The sequence below is a fragment of the Hippocampus zosterae genome, chromosome 3, assembly GCF_025434085.1.
Source record: "Hippocampus zosterae strain Florida chromosome 3, ASM2543408v3, whole genome shotgun sequence".
Classification (NCBI taxonomy): domain Eukaryota; kingdom Metazoa; phylum Chordata; class Actinopteri; order Syngnathiformes; family Syngnathidae; genus Hippocampus; species Hippocampus zosterae.
The window spans coordinates 30,733,896-30,748,429 of record NC_067453.1 but is presented as its reverse complement, the minus strand read 5'-3'; the positions used below and the strand labels follow the sequence as shown (position 1 = coordinate 30,748,429).

Below are 14,534 nucleotides of genomic sequence, written 5' to 3'. Positions count from 1 at the left end.
TGCTTGTATCTTTTAAACGGACGCTTTGGAAGAGGTTATCTTGGCAAAAATGCACAACGCATGGATGCAGAAGAGGCTCAAGAACAGAGCCCTGCGGAACACCTTACAGGAAACATTTGGCTACAAAACTTATCACGTTGCTCCCTTATAACTCTTATCACCTTGCTCCCTTATTACGTATCCTAAGTGAAATGTCCCCGCCCCCCCCCCCAACCACCCCCCCCCCCAACCACCCCACCCCCACCCTCTGCAGAAGTCAGCGGGGTCCAGGGAGACGGCAAGCTCCGGCACGGGGCGTCGGCGTCGGTCGGGCCGCGTTTCACGAGGCTCAACCATGCGGCGGCGCCTGGAACGGATCCGGAATTGGGGCCACAGGCGGGATGATATCGTGGATCTGTTGGACTCGCCCGACATGTCGGATGCAGAATCCAGCGAGGAGGTGCGAAACGGAACACGCAAAACTCACGCGGATGCGCCGAGGTTCAAAAAGGTCTCAACTGAAGGAGGGTGAGAGTTGTTCTGTGTCGGTTTTAGGTCGCTTCAGCAAACGTTTCGGCATCTCAAGATGAATCCCAATCGGATCTGAATGAGATGAAAGGACACCTGGAGATGGCCTGGTTGGAGAAGCATTTTTTACGTGAGCTGCGTTTTTGAGCAAATTCATTCATCGGTTCATTCTCGGGCGATGTCACGATGTGACTCTGATCGCGCCGCCTTCCAGAGGAGGAGTTGAGGAAACTCCGGGAGGAAGAACTCGGCATGGAAGCGCTGCGTCAGGAGCTGGAGCGGGAACGCTGCAGGAACGTGGAACTTGAGCAAAAACTCCAAGACATCAACCACGGCAGGTCTGTCACTCCAAAAGCCCCGCCCCCTCCCGACATCACCACCACCACCACCAGCACCCCCGCGAAGGAGGACGCTTACGGTCGCTTCCAAAGATGGCTTTCCAAGCACGTGGGCGTGGACTTTGACGACTTCCACGCGCAAGCGCGGGAGGAGGCGCCTGAGCCGGACGAGCCGCTCAGTGCCAGGAGGTGAGCCGGTTGCATTCCCCGAATTTTCTCTTCTTCCAAACTTCTTCTTCTTCTTCTTGGTCTCGGTGACGCGTTTCAATGTCACTCCTCCGCAGGCTGACGGAAAACATGAGGCGGGCCAGTGAGTCACTTGAACTTTTTGATGGGAAAAAATGTGCGCTCAAATCTCCCCCCCCCCACCACCCCCCACGTGGCCTCTAAAGCAATCCGCCCCCCCCTGTCTTTGTCTTTTTGCAGAGAGAGGACTGAGGCCCGTCACCAGCTTCCTGCGCGACCTCTCGGCCTTGTCCGACTGGCATTCCGTCTACACCACGGCCATCGCCTTCACTGTGAGGCTAACTCGACGCCCGATGCTAATAAGTCGCGCAGAGATGCTAAGTGGACGCCAAACGCCGACTGTCCGCGGGGACGGCGAGAAATGATGAAAAAAAAATGCTAAAGGGTCTTTGTTTGGGGCTCGTAGCGCCGCCTTAGCTCCGGTATAGCGCCACCGCTAGCTTGCGGAGGCTAGCCGCAAGCTAGCACCTCAACTCCTCTAAACTCAAAGTGTCATTTCTCCACGCTAACCGTTGAACGCTAAACGCTATCCGCCAAGATAACCGCCGGCTGCCGGACATGAGTATCCAAATGCTTGACGCTCTCGTCCGGATGCTAACGGCTAGATGCTAACAGTGAGCCGCGTGTGTCGCTAACAGATCTACATGTACGCCACGTGGCGCGGCTGGACCATCTCCGCGTTCCTCTTCCTGGCTGTCCTGCGCCTTTCTTTGAACTACCTCATTGCCAGGTGAGCCCCGCCCACCCCGCTCCTGTCAGCCAATTGGAAAACGGCAACAAAATAGCATCGACGTCGTGACAACGTGCCCTGCGCTTCGTGCTTTCGTTTCAGGGGCTGGAGGATCCAGTGGAGCATCGTTCCGGAAGTCTCGGAGCCTGTGGTAAGCGTCTGTGTGTGTCAAGATGATTGACAGGTGTCAAGATGCTCCCTCAACCTTCCACAGGAACCTCCCAGAGAAGACCTGAGCGTGTCGGAGAAGTTCCAGCTGGTTCTGCACGTGGCCCAGAGAGCTCAGGTGAGCTCGCTTTGGCGCTGCCGTTTTGCCCGGCGGCCGCTTTTCAACGGGTGTTGCATTTTGTTGCCCCGCCCTCCGCACAGAATATCTTTGGCAAGATGGCCGACATCCTGGAGAAGATCAAGAAGTGAGATTTTCGGCTCGGCTCGTCATCCGCGTGCCACCGGGGTTAATGGGATGCGTTCAAAATATTTTTTGTGTGGGTGTGTTTGTGTGTAGTCTCTTCATGTGGGTGGAGCCTGAGTTGACCAAGAAGCTGTACGTGGCTCTGTGGGTGTCCTTCATCGCCTCCTGCCTGCTGCCTTACAAACTGCTGGGATTCATCATCGGCACGATCTCATTCCTCTCGTTCACGCGCAAGCGCGACACGGTCGGCCACGTCCTCCGATTGGCGAGCGCCTCTTGTCTTCTTCGCCCTCAGGTGTGTTTGTGGGCATCAAATTCTTCGTCATCAACTTCATCTTCAAAAGTTGCCCCAAACTGCGTCGGCGCTACGACACGGCGCACATCGTGTGGAGCGGCCTGCCCACCGACGTCCAGATGAGGGAGCGGGCCTGCGACTCCGCCGGCAGACGCGTGAGTCCCGATCGCCTTTTTGCGGTTGATGACGTACGATGACGCGCCGACGTCTTGAGAGCCGCCGCGTGGCAACCGGCGTTTGTGGCTAGCTAGCCGCTGCTAGCTAGCCGAGCTAGCTAGCCGAGCTTCTACCGACTCCCCGCAGGAGGTTTTGTTGTTTTGTTGGTGCGCGAAATGCACATTTTTGCCTGGCAAAATGCGACGCAAAGGCAATTTTTCTTCCAGCCTCGCATCTGTGACGTTAAATGCGTGCATACGACATCATTAACTCCTTCACTCCCAAAGACGTTTTTAAACGTCTTTTCAGACTTGGTCTAGAATTGGCTGCTACTGAATGAGTTCATGTGAAGAGTGAGGTTTTCTTTTGGGGGGGGGGCGGGGGTGTTAAGAGTGCTTTTGACTCCGCATGTTTGCTGTTTTGTTGGGGCGCGAAATGCGGCACAAAGGCACTTTTTCTTCCAGCCTCGCATCTGTGACGTTAAATGCGTGCATACGACATCATTAACTCATTCACTCCCAAAGACATTTTTTAACGTCTTTTCAAACTTGGTCTAGAATTGGCTGCTACTGAATGAGTTAATGTGAAGAGTGAGGGTTTTTTTTTGTGGTGGTTGGGGGGTGTTAAGAGTGCTTTTGACTCCGCATGTTTGCTGTTTTGTTGGGGCGCGAAATGCGACACAAAGGCACTTTTTCTTCCAGCCTCGCATCTGTGACGTTAAATGCGTGCATACGACATCATTAACTCATTCACTCCCAAAGACGTTTTTAAACGTCTTTTCAGACTTGGTCTAGAATTGGCTGCTACTGAATGAGTTAATGTGAAGAGTGAGGTTTTTTTTTTGGGGGGGGGGGGGCTTGGGGGGTGTTAAGAGTGCTTTTGACTCCGCATGTTTGCTTGTTTTTTTTTGTGTTTCAGGCTCTCGGCAGCGGCGACGACGGAGGCGGCGGAAGTCGATCCTACAGCACCAAGCGGGGAACCTTCCGCGAGGTCTTCAACCTCCCCGAGAGTGAGCGCCCCCTAGCAGGTAACGGGAAGGCGGGCGCGCTCTCGCGGCGTGGCGTCTCGGCTAACGCGAGGGTTGTTGTTGCGGCCTGTTAGTCTGCGACGGCGGCTGGCGCTGCTGCCTCATCAACCGCGACAAGAAGACGCCGGCGGACTACATCCGCAACGGAGTCCTCTACGTCACCGACAAGTAAGGCCGCCAGCTTGAGTTTTGTCCGGACGCATTTTTCATCAACAATTTGATGCATTTTGGCCCTCGGTGCACACAAATCTCCATTTTTTTTAGCCACCCAAATTATGATCAGGATTTTTTTTTCAAGAAAACACAAAAAACAATTTGCATGAAAATCTGCCTGTTATTTATTTTAGAAAATGCAATCATTCAAAAAACGGTTTTCCTTTTTACGCACACACCAAGTACATTTTTAGCCACCATTATTATTTGGGGGGGTTATATAAAGATTTTTTTGGGGAGTAACAGTGTTGCCCTTATTTTTAATTTTTTTTCCCATCTCATGACTTTCTTCCGGCTTCTGATTGGCTGAAACGCATTTCGGCTTCCAGCTGTTGTTTTATCGCACTCGTATCCCGAATTTTTTTTTTTTTTTTTTGTCGTAACGACGCGGCCCCCGTTTTCTTTTCCTCGCCAGCTACTTGTGCTTCGAGTGTTCCCGCTCATCGTCATCCAAGAGGGACAAAGTCATCAAACTGCTGGACATCACCGACATCCAGAAGGTGCTCGCTGGAATTCCCCATCGCGAAAAAAAAAAAAAAAAAAAAAAAAACTTTTGGGGTTGAATTTTGTTTTGTTAAGCGCCGTCTTCCCCACCCCCACCCCCCCCCCCCCCCTCGCAGTACAAAGTGTTGTCCGTGCTACCTGGCCTCGGGATGGGCATCTCCATAGCAACGCCGTTCACCCAGAAGGTGAGAAATGCACACAAAGGTCTTCAAAAAGTCTTCAACCTTCTCCAAAATGGCCGCCGATTGGTCGCCACGGTAAAATAGTAAAAGGGGTATCGTGTGTGTGTGTGTGTGTGTGTGTGTGACTCAGCCGCTGGTGTTTGGAACCATGACCAATCGGGACGAAGTCTTCGACGCCATCTCGGCCCAGCGCAACCTGGTGGTCGCCATGGAGACGGTCGCCACCCCGCCGACGTCGTAACCCTTCCTCCTCCTCGCGCCGCGACCAAGCCATCGGCGATTGGCCGCGTGAAAGGAATCGGTCCCGAGGACTCGTCATGACAAATTTCCCAAAATGCACCACGTCAGCTGATCACGGCTTGTCGCGGTGATTGAAATTTTTTTTCCGAATCGATTTGATGCTTCTTGACGATGGCTTTTGCGAATCTTCTTTTGATGTCGTGTTTTTTTACGATTTCAAAGTCCTCGTGGGGTTTTAAAGTTTTTATACATGTTGAAATGAGACGTGCCTTTCTTTTTTAAAAAATGTAATACAATGGCTCTTTTGAACCCCTTGCTGGCGGTTTTTGTTTTTTGTGTTGGTGCGCACTCGCTTCTGCCCTGTTGGTGTTAACTTAAGGCTCCCGCCATTTTGGGAGTTACTTCCAGCTTTGACTTGATCCTCTGCGTCGAGAGGCGGCGCCAGATCGGGATCGCCTCCTGAACTCCCTGGTGAGGTTTTCCGGGTAAGACCTGGGAAACGCTGCCACGCTTTGGGAACTCTCCGTCTCTTTCCAACTCTCCGTGAGAGTTGGAAGAAGTGGCTGGGGAGAGGAAAGTCCGGGCTTCCCCGCTAAAGCCGCGACCCCCCCCGCGACCTGACCCCGGGTAAGTGACCTTCCTATCTTCCGTCACGGAGAGCCGACAAGAAGCTACGGGTCTACTCTGGCAGATTTTGGCATGAGCGCAGGGTCTATTTTGAGGTCAAATCAATTTCCGTACCCCCCCACCCCCCCCCAAAAAAAGATTCAGACTTTGATGTATTTTTCGGGTCTGTCAGTCATGCGAAGGCTCCACGACGGAGTTACTTCTGGGATCGCTTCAAATGTAACTGCAAAGAATCTACAACACAGATGTCAAAGTTAAGGCCCGGGGGCCAGATCTGGCCCGCCACACCACTTTATGTGGCCCGCGAAAGCAATTCAATCATGTCAAGTTCCATGACTCTCGCTAAAGTCTGAAGCAACATTTCAGTTTGTCAGACGTAATCCACCGAAACAGTCATTATTCTTGACTTCAGATTGTAAAATGGAGTATTCCCAAAATTGATCACGGCCCTCCGAGGGAAACCGTAACTACAACGCGACCCAGGACAGAAACAGGTTTGACACCCCTGATCTACAATGTGTATTATTTATTAAGATTTTTCAGGATGATTGAAAATGGACATCTGCTCATATTGAATCAACAATTTGCGACGGACATGAAATGTATTTGCGCATCGGGGACTCGAGTGGACAGGGACTCTTGTGGACTTGTGGAGCTGTGAAGGGGAAGACATTATTTTTTTCTTCCTGGCAGCTGACCTTTGCCTCCCTCGCAGAAAAACAAAGGGCGTTATCTTCCCACCTGCTAGCTTGTTAAAATGAGTCTGCTGATGACTGCTACGCGATTTGAGTTTCAGGCGTGGTTGGTTCGGGCTTTGTTTTGTGCAGTCAGACCATAATAGTCATCCGCTTTTATTGCTTCCCGCCGCGCCCTCCTCAAAGGTCGACGTTCAGAACGTCGTCACTTTCCGAGTCCTCCGCCGGATCCTCGATCCTCACTCCCAAGCCGCTGTCCAGGTCGAGCTCGGTTGGCTGCGAGCGTTTAGCAGGGGCGTCGTCGTCCTCGTCCTCGCTGTCGTCCGCCCTGCTGTTGGGAATGATGACCACTTCCTCCTTGGCGTCCGGGTCGATGTCCTCCTTGAACCATACGGCCTTGTAGCCTTCCTCCAGGCGGCGTTCTTTGGTCAGGATGGGCTTCACCACCTCCTCCTTGTCCGAGCTCATCTGGCTGATGTTGTCGGCATCCAGGAGGGTGCCCAGCGCCCTCACGCTGGACGTGAGGGCGGAGTCGTCCGCCGGCCCCTCTTTTACCGCCGTGACAAACGGACCCCCGGAGCCCACGCCGCCGTCGTCGTTGTCGTCATCGTCGTGCTGGAAAGCCTCGTTGGTGTACTGGACGCCCTGCTTCTCGCCGCCAACTCCCTGGCCCACCTGCGGAGACAAAACCGTTTTCAGCGCTTGGCGAGATGGCCATATCCCCTTTCGCGCAACCGCCAAAGCTGTCTTTTCCCGCTTTGTCCGTAGTCGAACCACAAAGTGTCAGAGGCCGGACAGTGACGGAAGAAACGCAAGAGCGGAAAGGCGGGACCGGGGAGTGAAGTCAAACGCCGGCAATTCGAAAAGTGGAATTCCAAAACCGCACAAACGTGACGAAGTCCTGGTTCTTAGGTACGTTATTGGACAGAGAGGGCAGACTTGACTCACGGAGCTTCGGAAGACGCTGGCTTCGTGGATCTTCCTCCAGTCGGCTTTTCCCCTCTGAAGGCGACAAACGAGCACTCCGATGGTCACCGCGCAGACCAAGAGAAGAACGCCGAGGGTCGCCCCCAGCGCGGCCATGTCCCCTGGCCCGAAGTCGCCTGGCGGAATTGGCGCCTTCTCTGGAAGAAAGAAACGTCAACGGTCGATAACCGCGGACAAGTGGCTTGAGCTGCTGTGAAAAATGGCGAGGGGAAGTTGAACCGCCAGCCACTGGCGAGTCTCCGGTTGCCTATCCGTCCATCCGTCTTCGATACTTTTTGGAAAAGAACTATCCTGTTCACGGACCCGGGTAGCTGATTTGGGCAACCCCCCGGACCAGTGGTCCAACAACCAATCGCACTCGCGTTCACACAGTGCCCGCGTTGGAACTGAACCCACGTTGCCTAAGGAAGTCATGTGAAGGACTTCCTTAGGACTAATGATCCGGTTGGCTAACCTCTCTGGCCAACCGGATGCCAGCTAGTAAGACAAAATCCATGACCACCTGTGTGAGGGTCCGCAGGGCTGGTGGGACCGTCGGTGACCAGTGGCGTCACCTGCGATTCTGTGGCGGCGGTGGAGCTACTTTCACTTGTGGCAGTGACACCAGATGAGACGCCGTCCCCGGTGGGAGTTCCGGAGTTAGTGGTGGACTCCGTATGGGCTTCTGTGGTTGTGCCCTCAGTAGAAGTGCCAGTGTTGGCGGTGGACTCCATTGTTTCAGTGGTTTTGCCTTCGGTGGAGGGTTCGGGGTTGGTGGTGGAGGCATCGGGGTTGGTGGTGGACTCTGCCTGATCTGTGGTTCCACCCTCAGTGGTCAAGGGGCTGGTCACACTGTCGGGAGTGCTCGAAGGCAAAGCGGTAGTGGTGAGACCTGAGAGGAGAGCACATGTGAATCTTAGTGGGCGGGGGTGGAGGTCTGTCACCATCCATCCAGCGCCACGATTCAGCCCCGCGACTGTCCGCCAATCAAATGGGGGAATGTCGTCCTGAGTCAGCTGAATGTGCAAGCTTTGTGAGAGTGCCCGCTGTTGTTTTCCAGCCATCTACATATGGCTGGCCTCCCGACGGTCCTGTGAACCTTCACTTTTGCAGCTGCTCGCTTCGCCACTCTTTGGCCCCATCCGGCCTGTACTCTCTTCTCCGACTTTTCTCTGCCAACTCCTGGACCTCCTGCTGCTTCTCCACCTCGACTCTACGTAAACTCACCATTCCGCCCTCCTCCTCTTCATTCACACCTCTACTCGACTGACCTTCAGTCCTCGTCTCTCCCGTGTTTCAGTCCGCTTCTGTCATTTCTCTTCCCCCCGGTCCCTACTCTACACCGCAGATCTGCAAAGATTGTCGTGAACGGAAACTCCTGTGGGACCTTGTCTGTCAGTCTGCCCATCACCGCAGCAAAACAAGAAGGGGCTCAGAACTGATCCCAAAAGAAAATGGAAGATTCCTCTTGAGGGATTCGGATGTGACAGTCCAGAACTGCTGACAACAGCCCACAAGGCGGGTATGTCTACCCCTCAATTTCTGATTTGGTGGGATTTTCTCCGGTTTGTCCATGGTGTTTATCTTCCCCTTGTTGGCCACGCTCAGCTGGGAGAGACTGAACAGGATCAGCGCCAGGAAACCGATGTGACACAACTTGGATTGGATGGCAAGTCGGGGCACGGCAAGTTTCTTTGTGTCCCACTATGTGTGTGCAAGGCAAATCCTCAACGTGCTTTGTGGGGACCAAAAGATAATTCAATGAAAGAATGAAAGTCCAGATGAAACAATCGAGTGGGATTGACCTAGATTGACCAGGAGCTATAAAGAAATGGTCAAACGGGTCTCCACTGATGGAACTGAGTCTGCAGACATGTTTTGTATTCCATGAGCATGTGTCCAAAACATTTGACACCTAAGACGGTCAATGATTTCTAGACCAGAAGGCCCATTCCACAGCCGCCGGTGGAAAGAGTCTGGAGTCGCCGTAAGGTTTGATATCAGTTCTTTGCCTGGCACGATGCCAGAGACGTTTGGCAGCTTCCCAGAGGTACAGTAGCCGATCATAAGTCTGTGTATTTTCCATGCTCTTCTCGTCTTCTCGATGAAGCCCATCAGCGAATGAGGCTAAAGTTAACGGCTCCCGAGAACCTCAGTCATGTTCAGGGCTCGCTCCGTGATTCTTGGCTCAAGAGGTGAACTCGGCAACAGAGCCTAGCGCGAGTGACCGGGTTTGCGTGCACGACGCTTTCTTTCAAAAATGCAGCATGCGGATTTTCGCCCTTGAAAAAGGAAAGGTCACCGATTTCAAGTCGAAAATCGAGTTGCATCCGATGAATACAGAGATCAAGTTGAGTCTTTGGTAGCCTTGGGCTATGTACAGGAGTCCATGGTCCTGAATTTGGGTCCGACTCCATCCGAGTCATGTAAACACAGTCCCCCCCACCGCTGCTGCTTTGACATCTATGGTTGCCCCATGTGAGAGGAGGTCTCCTTACCTGATTTCACCTCCACCGAGAGCTGCGCTCTTACATTCTCCCCATTGGACGTGTCCACCGCCTCCACCTGCAGGGTGAGGTCGGGAGTTTAGCCAGACAACCGCTGCGCTCGTGTTCCCGACCGGGCTTTGGGTTGGGGGAGCTCACTTGCAGAGAGAGAGTGCCCTCCGGGAGATTGGTGGTCATGAACAAGTAGCCGTTGATGATGGCGAAGTCCTCGCTTCCGATGACGCCATAGACGATGTGAGGGTTTATCCCCTGGTGGGGCGGGAAGAGGAAGGCCTTGTCAGTGCGTATGGCTGACTTAAAAATGACGACAACATCAACGAAACAGGTACTCGAGTGATGTACAGAAGATACCGGAGCAATCTCCTGAAGAATAGCAACGGCTCAAGAATCAACAGGGCTTTACCCCCACACCGGCGTAGTCCTCATCCAAGGCGATGATCTGAAGCGGCTCGTCCTTGTTGGTCGGGTCTGTCGCCATGGCGCCCACTGAAGCGACCACACACTGGTACTCGGGCCTCTGGAATCGCGGTATGTGCAGGCTCTTCACCTGAACGCTGACTGTGAGGCTGGTGGTGGCAAACTGAGAACTGCTTGGCGTCTGGGCCGCCTGCCGGAGAAGAGCAAACCCCCAAACAAGTTTTTCACAATCAAGTCCTGACCCAAGTTTTCTGCAGTTTTTTTTTTGTCTTCATTGATTGAACAAAAAAAAACAAAGGAATGAAAATTTCCGCCAAATCAAGGTCCCCAACTAGTAACTCCAGCTGACTCAAAAGTGACAGGTAGCACAGAGAAGGACTCACCAGAACTGTCAGACTGATGGTCCCCAAAACATCGGCCGCCTTCACCATGCTGACGTTGCCGGTGTTTGGGTTGATGTCGAACAGCCCGTCCTCATTTCCTGGTCCGGACAGCAGGATGTGACCACGGCGGGGCCCCGGAGGCGGGTCGGAAACGCGAATTAGAACGGACGCGCGTCTTACCGCTCAGGAAGGAGTAGACGATGGCCTCGTTGATCCCAACGTCGCCGTCAATGGCGTGAAGCGGCCCCGGCTTCAGCGTTAATGGCCCGGCCTGGTGTAAGAACAGGATCCGAAACCGAATCAGACAAGGACATGCGCTAACATTCCGACCTTCGACTGGATAAACCAGTCAGTCGGAGTAAGTCTCAAGTCTCCACCATGAAATTTCAAGGAGCTCCAAAGCTACTGGGGCAAAAGCAAGCTAGTCAAGCCGTCACTTGGCGTAAGCAAGTCATACGGCCAGTCGAGGCGTCCGATTTAAGGCCAACGTCGGCCGGAAACCAATAATCAGCCCCGATGCCGATAGGTGACTTCCTCGCAGCCCTTGGTCGGGAGTCGAAGGGTCTGACCTTTAATGGAAAGCTTGATCATGAGAGGAACTCGCCTCCATTTCGTTGAGGTTCACTAGGCCAGTGTAGCCGGTGTTCTGGCAGACTATGCCACCGGCCACCGGGTGTTTGTTGCAGGGCTGGAACCAGGGCGGTCTGTTGTCCACGTCCACCACGTTGACTTGGATGGTGGCGGTGGCGTTGAATGAGACCTGGCCGCCGGAACCAGACAACGGCGTGTCCTTGTCGAAAGAAAAGGGATAATCTGGCTGAGGACATCCGTGGAAAAGAGGCGTCACGTAACGCCCTTCCGACTTTGACGTGAGTCACCCGTCCGGCGCCTCGGTCATACGAAAAAAAAACAACCAAATCAAAAAATGGGTATGAGCTCGACCACCGTTGTCGGCATTGCCGATGACCTGGCACGATTGCAAGACGCCACTCGTAAGTGCAGTGTTGACTCGAGCTCAGGGTGGTCGTGCTCCCGGAATATTCGCTTGAGTGCAGCGACCAGTTAATCGCCTTGCATTTTTCTTCAACCGATTTTCTGTCAATCATATTGAACGGCATTGAAGTGCCGAGAAAAACGGAAGAGAGAACCCCCACGATTGTTTTTCAACTGCCTAACCCGAGAGAGTAACGTTCAAAGTCGCGATGGGCGACCGAAGCTTCATGAAGCACTTGTGCGATAATTTTTGACTCCTCTAGATGGCACTCTTGGTTTAAAGATGCAGTGGAATTTAGAAATAAAGATATTTCCATTGCTCTCACTTTTATATTTCAACCCGAGCACCATCGAGAGGAGTCAAGACAAAGAACACAAGTGCTTCGTGAAGCTTCGTTTTGCCATAACAAGTTGTTGAGCTCAACCCAACTCCACTTAACTTCATTGACGACGTGCGTTCACAACAGCTGCAGCTGTCCCAAAGGCACCAAAACGCTCAAAGGCTGGTGACGCATCCTCACCTGAACGTACAAGAGCATCTCTACGTTTTGTACTTTGTCGTAATCCAGAACGTTCTGGATGACCAGTTGCGGGTCTTCGGGCGACGCCAGTCCAAAGTAATTCTGAAGAAATACAAAACCAACAAACAGAAGAAAAAACAGGCTGAAATCCTGAAGCGAGTTGGGACTCGGCTAGAAGAAGAACGTACCGATTCCGATGTCAGCCTGTAGAAGAGCGTCGTGTCCTCGTCCAAGTCGGTGGCGGGAAATTGCCCAATGAGGGTCCCCACGGGCGCCAGCTAAGATGCCAAATGCGAACCAGTTAGCGTTGGTTTGCAAACGTCCGCAGGCAACCGCCAAGCACTCACTTCCTTGACTTGGATCTGGTACGTGTCCTTGGGAAAGATCGGAGCGTTGTCGTTCACGTTTTCCACAATGACCACGATGATCAGGATCATCTGAGAAATCGGACTGGATGGATTAGCGGTGTGTGTGTGTCATTGAGGAAAAAAGTTTGTGGCGCTGAGATATTTGGTCCAGGAAGATGAAGGAACTCGTGAAAACCACGGTAAAGCGTCCAACGGAGCGGTAGGCGGGAGGGAGGTTGAACGCTTACCTCGAGGCCCGTTTCCTTTCGGCACTTCACCGTGACCGCGTGATCTTGTTTCTTCTGCAAGCAATTGGAATCTTTTTTGGCAAGCGCTCAAGCGGTTGTCACCCGCCTATCGGCCAAGCTCACCTCATAGTCCAGAACCTCTTTGGCGATCAGCCGGTTCCCGTCCAGAGCGAACGGGACGTCGGCGGAAGCCAAGGAGGCCGTGATCCCGTCCTGTAGCGTGATGGTCTCCACCAGGTCGCCCACCGCATTGTTCTCCTTGACGTTCACCGACGTGCGAGCGTTACAAACTGATGATAGATGCGGTAAGCACGGCGTAAACCCACCGGCGTGACGTTTTCTGCCATTTTGAAATTTGTGAGTTGGGGAAAAAAAAAAACCTTTGGCACGTCGGCGCGTAGGTCCTTGTTTTTTTGGTTTGTTTTTTCAAGTACCTTTTAAAAATTTTATTTGGGATCATTTATTTTCAGATTTTTTTTTCCTAAAATATAAAAACCTGAAAAGACACCCGAGCCTCCTTGTGAAAATATTTTTTATTTATTTCTAACGCCAAAAAATAAGGACTCGGTCCAAAAAAAAAATTTCGGGCCACTAAAATACGCTTTTGTATTTACAAATGTCGATCTAGTTTTGGATGTTCTCAAATGTCAGAGGCAAAATCGGAAAAGTTGAGGGAGTCATCAAACCCCCCAAAACCAGGTTTGCAAGCAGAAAAGATATTCCACCAAAAAGATTGATTTGATCAAAAATCCTCCCCCTCCAAATGACACCACAAAACACCAATTCATGATAAAACGAAATTGATAATAATGACCCAAAAGATGTTTTTGTTTTTCACAAGTGCCAAATGCCACATGCTCATGTCGTGAATCCGATTTTTTTTTTACGATTTTTTCCCCCTAAAGTTGTACCTAATAAAGTTTTTCAATAAATTATGGAATAAGAACTCTTGGATTTTGTTGCAAATTTGAAGAAAAACTCTTTTGGCAAATGCGATCGACGTCCGAACTTTGGCTCGGTGACATTTATCCGATCAATCGAGTGGTGTAGCAAGCCATCTGAGAGGAACTCACGTTCTTGGGCTTCTGAGGCGGGCAGAAAGACGAACAAAAACACCAAAAAGAAGAAGCGGAAATTCTTGCTGGCGTCCATGTCGGGTGGCGCGGTTCTCTTCTGGCCACCGTCTGCTTATCGGCTGGGCTTTACGAGGGTGGACTTTTCCCCGCCATAAATGGTTTTGTTTGCACAGTCAGCTGAGACACTTTATAACATATTCATGTGTGTTTTTTTGTTTGTTTCCCGATTCGCTTCCTTGTGTCGAAATCGAGTTAACGAACAAGCGGGCGAGTTGTATTTCTGGACCTTTTGGGGTTGGGGCCTATTCCGCCTTCAATACAGGTTTGGAGTTTGCCCTTTTGCTATTTTGTGGGTATTTTTAATGACACGATTTTAGTCGAACGCCCGTCTATTTTGGGTGTCATTCCACCATCAACCACTAGATGGGGGCACACTCGTTTGAAACGCTAAATTTGAAAGTGAAAGGGTGAAAAAGTATTGCAGCTCTGCCTCATTTGAGGTGAAGTTGACTGAACATCCTGCTTTTTACGCCTACAAAGCGACAGCTGACTTAACTTTTGCCGCGTTATTACGTCTCAATGGCGTGTGCAATGTGATGTCATCATGTTATACGCACTCCCCATGTTCATGTCAGAGTACGCATGTCATTCCTAACGCGACGTCAGACTGCGATGTGGTTTGAGACCGGCTGTTCTGTCCCGGCAAGTGAATGACAAGCACGGGAAGGCTGGAGTGAGCAAAACCACTTTAATCATCATCATAGTCATCATCATCACTAATCAGGTGGTTCACGCCGGGCACATGAACCGTTTGAGCAGCACGTCCACCTTCTCCGAAGTTCCGCCCACTCCGCCGGACGCGCTGCAAAGACACGCCCACCTTTACGTCACACATCACTTGGAC

At 52.0% G+C, this 14,534-nt stretch overlaps 2 protein-coding genes across 2 annotated transcripts; one reads left to right on the top strand and one right to left on the bottom strand.

Moving 5' to 3' along the window:
• Positions 1 to 296: 296 nt before the first annotated feature.
• On the top strand, positions 297 to 5,172 carry LOC127597528 (GRAM domain-containing protein 4-like). The gene is made up of 16 exons (XM_052060619.1): positions 297 to 439; positions 535 to 637; positions 722 to 1,034; positions 1,130 to 1,155; positions 1,272 to 1,363; positions 1,730 to 1,821; positions 1,924 to 1,972; positions 2,036 to 2,107; positions 2,191 to 2,234; positions 2,327 to 2,436; positions 2,529 to 2,683; positions 3,603 to 3,711; positions 3,786 to 3,879; positions 4,340 to 4,424; positions 4,545 to 4,613; positions 4,741 to 5,172. The coding sequence occupies exons 1-16, from the start codon at positions 335 to 337 to the stop codon at positions 4,849 to 4,851; spliced, it is 1,629 nt and encodes a 542-aa protein (XP_051916579.1). The 5' UTR covers positions 297 to 334; the 3' UTR covers positions 4,852 to 5,172.
• Positions 5,173 to 6,303: 1,131 nt separating this feature from the next.
• Positions 6,304 to 13,846, bottom strand: LOC127597553 (cadherin-related family member 5-like). The gene is made up of 14 exons (XM_052060658.1): positions 13,628 to 13,846; positions 12,678 to 12,844; positions 12,307 to 12,396; positions 12,148 to 12,237; positions 11,960 to 12,061; positions 11,050 to 11,235; positions 10,626 to 10,716; positions 10,446 to 10,543; positions 10,049 to 10,252; positions 9,784 to 9,894; positions 9,637 to 9,703; positions 7,662 to 8,030; positions 7,121 to 7,296; positions 6,304 to 6,847 (listed from the first exon to the last, which is right to left on the bottom strand). The coding sequence occupies exons 1-14, from the start codon at positions 13,704 to 13,706 to the stop codon at positions 6,353 to 6,355; spliced, it is 2,325 nt and encodes a 774-aa protein (XP_051916618.1). The 5' UTR covers positions 13,707 to 13,846; the 3' UTR covers positions 6,304 to 6,352.
• Between the last annotated feature and the right edge of the window lie 688 nt (positions 13,847 to 14,534).